An 8,486-nucleotide genomic window follows, 5' to 3' on the forward strand; every position below is an offset into this window, starting at 1 on the left:
TGCCAGACCCTCATTTGTTTTTTTTTGTTTTTTTTGTTTTTTACAGTGATGGGGAAGGGAGTGTATTTTCAGTAACCTTCCCGTGTAGTCATACCCTTGATATTTTATATTGAAAAGATGATTTAGCAGATGCGTAATCAGTGTTTTCAGAAAATTAGCACCAGCACTGCGCAAACACCATATGCTTGCCAAATGGAGGGAGAAAGAACTGTGTTTTTTCCAAGATGGCCTGAGGGGTTTTTCACAAATTTTTCTTGTAACATTTGGGCTTACTTGAAATTATCAGGCTTCATTTAATGTGGCGATTCAGGCCAGTCTTACTACATTTCATGGTACCAGAAAATTCAAGCCCACCTTGTTCAGTCAGGCAAAGCGTGTGTCTGTCACACATTTAATGGTAGAGAATATGACAGTCTGATGTGTAAATATGCTGGCTAATGAAAAGGTAGCAAAACATGAACAATGCTTAGTCCAGTGTAACTAATCATTGGGAATATGAGGAAACGCATAGAACGTGCAGTGTATTGAATGTTGAATATATATTGAATAGGAAAACTTAGCAGCAGCTATATTGATATCCGTACTTCAATTGCAAGGACTTAGAAGATTATGTCTGTCTATTTCATTAAAATGTCATTGTCAGTAAGGTTTCTATCAAAAATGTAAAGATTGATTTAATTTCTCTGGAGCCTGGCTAACCTATAGTTACCCTGCTGTGAAGCATATTTAAGAACTTGGATGTGTTGTCATGGAAATAGGTGAAACTCGATGTAAGATTCCTTTCAGAATCTCTTGAGATGCATCATTCAGAACCGCTAAGCATGGGGGTGGATCTATTATGCTTTGGGGTTCTGTGGCAGCCAGTGAGGAAATATTGTGCGATTGGAAGGAAGGCTAGATTCAAATAAATATCAACAAATGCTAGCCACTAGCGTACCAGAGTAAGTGGAAAAATTGAAGCTGAAAAGAGGCTGGGTATCTCAACAAGACAATGACCCAAAACATGCTTCAAAATCAGGAACACAACATTTAGGTTTTGGAATGGCCTTTGCTGCCCCCAGACTATAGAATATAATTGTACGTTTTCTGGGGGAAAATAATTATGTTTTCTTGCACTGCATGCAAGAAGACCTTCGAATATTTCTGAACTGGAAGGGTCCTATAAGGAAGAGTGGGGAAAAATTTCCTAAAGCAAGAATAGAAGGACTGTTAGCTGCATGTTCTGCCCCCCTTTTTTATACCAGAAATGTCAATGTTCCTGTGTTGTATTTATTAGCAGTGGTGCCACCCCTTGGTACATTTTTTTTTAAGTCAGTGGAAAGTGACTCATTGCAGTTTAATAATAAACAGCTTGATATTAGCGGAAGGGTAAATTGTGTATGCTACTTCTGATATCACAGAATTATGTGTATGCTACTTCTGATATCACAGAATTATGTGTATACTACTTCTGATATCCCAGAATTATGGACTGACTGTTCCACATTCTGTTGAACAGTCAGTCCATAATTCTGAAGCTCATGTCCCTTATGTTATACTGCATTCCTTTCCTTGATTCTAACAGGGGCTTCATAACCAGGGGATGTACAATGCCCATCTCTGTATTTAAGCATGTTTGTGTCTAGCGTACCTGTGATGGGCGACGTCTGTTTTTTTGTCCAACCACAGAACAGCAGTTCAGGCCTTTAAGACCTCCAGACTGTCCCTTGAGCATCTTTAGAATGCCAGCCTCACTGAAATCTCTTGAGGTTTAGATTCTTGCTAATTTTTATTTTTTTTATAGCCTTAACCTGACTTATGTAGGGCAATGACTCTGTCTGGCATTTTGAGATCACTGGCTGACTATAACTGTGGCAGTAGATGATGGATAATAATTCATCTCTTCTGTGCCTAACCTCATTTTATTCCTGTTGTACAATTGGCTAAGATTCAGAAGGTTCTGTTAACTTCCCGGGTGTAGAAACTTGAATCTGGCTTGCACGTACAGGAATTTAATTACTTTATGAATTAGAGCTTTTTTGAAAGTGTTTTTGCTCTGGGCAATGTTGACAGAAAAACATGTTTTTTTTTCTGTCAAACTTTAGTTCTGTCAAACTTCAGTTTTCCCCCCATTTATTTGTGGAACAAATACTTAACACAGACTTTTACTTTTTATTTTTTCGCATACCTTTTGTTGAAGTTTTTTTTAATTTTTTATAATACACTATGGAGGACAGTGGAGCAGGAAGAGAGAAATCAAATTTCAGACCACGTAAAACTGAATCCCGCCTCTTTAAAACTGCATGACTGACGGGGGGCGAGACAAATGGCCTCGGCTTTGTCCGTCTCGGTGAGCGAGCGGTGAACAGGTTGAGCATATTAACATCTGCAGAGGCTTCTGCTCTTCAGGCCCATCCCCGCCACTTCATTTCCTTTTTGTTCTCGGCAGATGGCCCCATACACTTCAGTCTGGGTCCTCTCAGAAATCCCGTATCTAATGGAGAGCCTGGGCTACTGGGAATGCTAATACCCACACTCGTCAGCATCTGTTGTCATTTTGATTAACGGAGAAACATGTTCTCCACAAGCTCTGCATTTATTTATTTATTTTTTTTAAAAACCTTAATTGTATGTCATAAGCTGTCAGTGTTCCAGGGATCTCGTAAAAATCGTCACCACCCCATTAATTTACAGACTCTTATAAAGATTGCGAGGATTAGCTGAGCGTTTTATACGCTGCTTTTAAAAATAATTTTTTTACGAGAGATTCAAATTAGCAGGCGTCGGTTGCATCATCAGGAGAATTCGTTTGGATTTAAGCAAACTCCTCCAGTCGGGTTATTTTCTTTAAGTAATAAGGCGAGGTCGCCCCCTCCAAGATGGCCGTGGGTAAAACTGACAGTACGTATCGAAATCCTCCCGGACCTGTGTTTCCCCAGAGTAAGCTTGTGTTCCACAGTAACGTCTGTGCAATCCGAGGCTTTCTGAAAGATGTTGTTTGTCCTTTGTCGTGCGTCTGCTGTCTCTCACTGCCCTCTCTCGCTGTTGTGATGTCATGTTTTTATTTATAATACCTGCACAGCTCTTAGACCCCCCCCCCCCCCACCTCACTGTAGCGTGTGGTTTAAGCGCTAAACCTAGTTGATGTAGTTTTGTGTGAACAGTGTCAGCGCACAAGGCTCGTACCTGCAGCGACAAAATGGACGAAAAGCAGCCAGCTGGCGAAGCGAGATAGCTAGCCTGATAACGGAAATCACTGGCGAAGCGAGAGAGCTAGCCTGATAACGGAAATCACTGGCGAAGCGAGAGAGCTAGCCTGATAACGGAAATCACTGGCGAAGCGAGAGAGCTAGCCTGATAACGGAAATCACTGGCGAAGCGAGAGAGCTAGCCTGATAACGGAAATCACTGGCGAAGTGAGAGAGCTAGCCTGATAACGGAAATCACTGGCGAAGTGAGAGAGCTAGCCTGATAACGGAAATCACTGGCGAAGCGAGAGAGCTAGCCTGATAACGGAAATCACTGGCGAAGCGAGAGAGCTAGCCTGATAACAGAAATCACTGGCGAAGCGAGATAGCTAGCCTGATAACAGAAATCACTGGCGAAGCGAGAGAGCTAGCCTGATAACGGAAATCACTGGCGAAGCGAGATAGCTAGCCTGATAACAGAAATCACTGGCGAAGCGAGATAGCTAGCCTGATAACAGAAATCACTGGCGAAGCGAGATAGCTAGCCTGATAACGGAAATGACTGGCGAAGCGAGAGAGCTAGCCTGATAACGGAAATCACTGGCGAAGCGAGAGAGCTAGCCTGATAACGGAAATCACTGGCAAAGTGAGAGAGCTAGCCTGATAACAGAAATCACTGGCGAAGCGAGAGAGCTAGCCTGATAACGGAAATCACTGGCGAAGCGAGAGAGCTAGCCTGATAACGGAAATCAGGCCCTAATTACAGACCGCGCAGCTCGTTCTGTAGCTGGACGGGGAGCGGGGGTGTGGATGGATGGGGCGGGCGAGCCGTCCAGGAGCCGGTCCTCTGGGACGCACCTGCGGCGGCCCTGATTGGGCTTAATGAAGCCATCGCGCCCGAGCGCCTGAGCTGTGTGTTGTGTTCCCATGGTGCCGAGCGGCGGCGGCTTTAACGCGTGCCTGTTGCTTAATCCCCCTCCCTCCCCAGCACTACGCCAACCACAACACAGCCACACAGTCCAAAAGCAAAGAGACGGAGACCGACAAGAAAGACTCAGAGAAATCCAGAGCCCGCTCCAAAGAAAAAGAAAAGAAAGACGACAAAGACAGGAAGGACAGAAAACGAGTGAGTATCCCCCTTCCAACGCCTCACTTCCTGTCCGCAGGGTGACAGAAAAGGGGAGCGGATCGCTCGGGTTCTTTAATTCTCCGGCAGTCCGTCCGCTCCCCAGCGTCCCGCTGACTCCTTTCCGGCAGGTCCCTTCCCGCCCGCGTCGCGCCGGTGTGATGAAGCGGTCGCTCGGGCGGGGCGGGGGGAACGAGCGCGAAGGGCAGCGTTTGATTTCCCACGGTCACCGCTCTCCCGCTCTCTCCCTTTCAGGACTACTCGAACAGCGACCGCGAGATGAGTCAGGAACTGAAGCGGAGGAAAGACGAGAACGGAACGAGTGAGTCGCAGCGCTTACGCCTTATTTACCCCCCCCTCCCCTCTCTCCCCCCACATCCTTCGAAAGAACGGCGGCGAACCGGAGAATTTCTTTTCCGATATCGCCGTCGAGCCTCCCTTCTCCCGAGCTCCGCATGACCGCCGTCCCCTCTGTCCCCGCAGGCTCCTCCAAACACAACAAGAGCGCCAGCCCGTCCGACTCCCCGCGCTCCAACGACAAGGGCAAGAGCTCCAAGTCCTCCAGCAAGGAGAAGGGAGACCTGACCAAGGCCCAGAAAAACTCTTCAGCAGGCAAAAAGGTGGGCAGGCCGGGCCGAGCCGAGCCGGGCCGAGCCGGGGGCCTTCCCCCACGCTCCGAGCGGAGCGCGCCCACTTTACCAGCGCAGAGCCGCCCGCTCGGAGAACGAGGGCGAGGGCGGCGGCGGTGCCATTACTCAATAATTAAACAGCGGGACGCTTTCACAGCCCGGGCCCAATGAGCCGTCGGCGCGCCGTTAATGTTCTTCTCGCCGGCTAGCGGCCGGGCCCCGCTGTAAAACGCAGACAAGCGCCCCTCTTGGAGCACGTCAGGCGGTCCCTCCGTGAGCACTCGCTGGGCAAACAAACCCGCGCCTTTTCACCTCTGTTTAGCATAAGCGGCGGCAAGAATGTAATTTAAAGATTAGATCCGATTCCGCGGGAATGCTGTTGCTATTTCCCAGGATGCTCGGCTGATGGGCACTGTTTCCTGTGGGGGCGTGCTGAAGCCCGGTCCTCATTACCCAGGTCTCATCACCGGTGTGTGTGTGTTTGTGTGTGTGTGTGTGTGTCGCAGGAGTCCAGGCATGACAAAGACAAGTCTGAAAAGAAAGAGAAGAGGGACAGCACGGGGGCGAAAGAAGACAAGAAGCAATATCCTTTACCGCCTTGAGCAAGCGACAAAAAGCTGGGTTGCGAAAGCACTGCGGTGCTATAACGTTAGCATTTCGTCCCTGTTCGTTCAGTGACACAGCTATTTTGGGTATAGGGGATTAGCCATTTCAGTTATCATCGTGTTACTGTTCGTACTTGAAAAGCCTTGTGGATTTCGTTTGATGATAGTACTCGATATTCGATGTAATTTCTGCCTTAACGGTGACACCCATAAATCCTCAGACAAGCACAGATGATGCCCGCTGACGCAGCAAAGGTAAGCGGTGTAGCAGTCGCACCTCACCCACCGCGAGCGTTGGGCGTGTCGCCGTGACGACGAGCACTTCAGCTGGATGTGTGTTATATTGCATCATATTCCTTAGCACATCAGTCCAGGGCTTCAGATGTTCCTTAAAGAGAACTAACCACAGCGCACTTTGTGCAAGGAATAAATTAATCCAAGGTTTTTTGAAAAATGTTTTGTTAATTCTTTGCCCACAGCACTCAGTGTTCAAGTTTTTAAAAATTTAAATTATGAAGTAAAGAAATTAAATTTAAATTAAATTTTGCTCTTCAGAGTTACAGATCACATTCCACCCGTCTGACATAACTGCTGGCAAGGGGTAGAACTATTTTATATCATAGACAGGGGAACTTTGCAGTTTGTATCGTTCACTTAAGACCTACTGTAGCCTTATTCTTAGATGCACTTCTGGTTCCTGCTACACAGCTTAAAAGCTGTCTTATTAATAAATGGGATGGGGAGAGAGAAAGAAATTTGGTAACATATTCAAGTGTGAACATCTGTAAAAGGGGCTTGGTCAGCTTACTGTTGGCAATGTACAGTACTAGCTACTTTACAAATTAGTCATTTAGCAGTTTATTTTAGCCAAAGTGACTAACAAAGGGCATTTCTCATTCTTTGGCCAGTTATTTCTCATGTTCTGTTCCACATGATTGACTTACAAAATGTGGTTTGTAGACAGATGTAAGTTTATACTTTGCAAACAGTTTTTAGCTTTTGATTTTATTTTGGCAAGCAGGTGCCCCTCCACTGCAACTCTGCTGTGTTTTGCAGTTTGCCCCAGGTCCTTAGTCTTTAAGTCGCTTCAAATTGTTTGCAAATATTTCAGCCTCTCATGAGAACAACTCTTGAGTTTTTTTTTTGCCTTAGGTTCCAAGTAGGCCCCTCAATAAATGGCTCGTTATATAGTGAAGTTTTCTGTGCCAGTGTTAGCTGCCTTTAAAAATGGCAGGGTTCTCTCTGTATTCATGGCCAAGATTCTGGGATCTGAAAGCCGCCTCCAGTTTTTATCTAAATGTAACACCTTTGTCTCAAAAAAAAAAAAAAAAAAACTGCTGGGAAAGCCAAAGCCTGCACTGCAGATGCCAGCTGCATAGACTCTGCTGAAGAGTTGGATGTAAGCATGCATCGCAGGCCATGTCTTGGAATTTGCCCCAACTGTATGCTAGTGCACTGCACAGGTGTAGTAGAACTAGCTGTGTCTTTCAGGTTAACCAGCCGGTGCAAAAGTCCCAAAGTTCTTTCCTTCGTTGGACATTAAACCAGGTATAGCCAGTATAGCCAGCTTTGGATGGGCACAGTCTAAATGGTTGAGGAGCTCACAATATAGATATAGATTTTGAACCACGATCTGTTGATCCCCATCCTGTCATTCCAAAATTTGGATGATTTTGTGTCAAATGAATGATGCCGTATACTTTATCATTTTAAAAATAGCGTATTTTCTTCTTCACAGAATTCTCTGCTGTGGGCTGCAACACGCTAGGGAACTGCTTTCACCCACCACACGCGTACCACACCAGCTTTTAATTTCCCCGTTTCCCCCCCTACAATCACCATCTAAAAAGAGGACCCATCGAAATATCTAAGAAATATGCCTGCATAGACTTTTTTTTTGTTGTACTGCCTAGATATGTTCTAGTCCTTGTGTTTAAACTTGCCATTTTGGTTTTCTTACTGTGTATTTTCAGTAACCAGCTGAAAGTCTCTTTATTTTGAATATTAGCACAATGTGCTGATCACATGAGTGTAATTTGAATACAAACAGGTATTGAACTCCCCCTCTTCCTGTCTTCAGGCCTGCGTAAGTTTGTCTACCTACTTTCTCAAGTAAAACATCAGAGGGTTTTTTTAGTCAGGCTTTTTTAAAAGAAAAAAAAATGCAATTAATACCTTTAGCATCTCTGCATTTACCTCAATTAGATCGCCATTTTTATTTATTTTGTTCTCCTTTTAATCCACGTTCGTGATATTTAGGCATAGATATTTGGAACAATACAAATGGTCTATTTGTATATTATGTACACAATAATAAAAATGGTTTCATGTAAAATCCTTATGTTACACTCATTTCAGATGTCCCTCGCTGAATGTTTTTTTTTCTTCTGTATGCGTGTTAATCACGTTTTTAAAATGATTTGTATAAATTGAAAAATCTGCATTTCCTCATGAGGCAAATGGATGGACTGTAAAACTTGGGAAGCTTTGTACCGCAAAACATTAGTCACACAAACTTTCAGAGCGACTTTTTGGAGTTTTTAATCTGCTGTATTCTGCCAGTGTATGCTTTTTTTCTAAATAAATGATAGTTTTCTTAGTGGGTCATAAATAATTGTCATGTGTCTCATTCATTGCACAGGAAAGACAAAGTGGTTCATGCAAATGCGAGGACACTAATATCTTCCTTCAAAGTGAAATTGATGGGTGTAATTGACCCAGGAAATTCTGAAAGACCACCTCGAAATGAAGGGTTCCTTCCCCCCCCTCCCCCCCCACCTGTTCAGAAAAATCCATTTCAATTTGAGGTAATTAAACATCCTGTAAATTATCATATCGTGACCCCCTTGATTGTGCCGATGTCACCGCGGTGTGGTCTATCTTTGCAGCAGCGTTTTGATGTGTGTCTCCAGTGTATTTGAAGATGAGGAGCACACCTGTTTTCGTGTGGTATGTATAG

General features: G+C 44.8%; 1 protein-coding gene across 2 annotated transcripts in view; it reads left to right on the forward strand.

Moving 5' to 3' along the window:
- The window catches only part of thoc2 (THO complex 2), a 60,040-nt gene extending 51,899 nt beyond the window's left edge, over window positions 1-8,141 (forward strand). For both annotated transcript variants that reach the window (XM_064328177.1, XM_064328178.1), the window contains exons 34-39: window positions 4,156-4,293; window positions 4,549-4,615; window positions 4,777-4,913; window positions 5,429-5,505; window positions 5,735-5,782; window positions 7,266-8,141. In XM_064328177.1, the coding sequence (XP_064184247.1) occupies window positions 4,156-4,293; window positions 4,549-4,615; window positions 4,777-4,913; window positions 5,429-5,505; window positions 5,735-5,762 (447 nt within the window). In that variant the 3' untranslated portion in view covers window positions 5,763-5,782; window positions 7,266-8,141. The remainder of the gene's footprint in view (window positions 1-4,155; window positions 4,294-4,548; window positions 4,616-4,776; window positions 4,914-5,428; window positions 5,506-5,734; window positions 5,783-7,265) is intronic.
- The last annotated feature ends 345 nt before the right edge of the window (window positions 8,142-8,486 follow it).

Source organism: Anguilla rostrata, chromosome 3, assembly GCF_018555375.3.
Source record: "Anguilla rostrata isolate EN2019 chromosome 3, ASM1855537v3, whole genome shotgun sequence".
In the NCBI taxonomy this organism is placed as follows: Eukaryota; Metazoa; Chordata; class Actinopteri; order Anguilliformes; family Anguillidae; genus Anguilla; species Anguilla rostrata.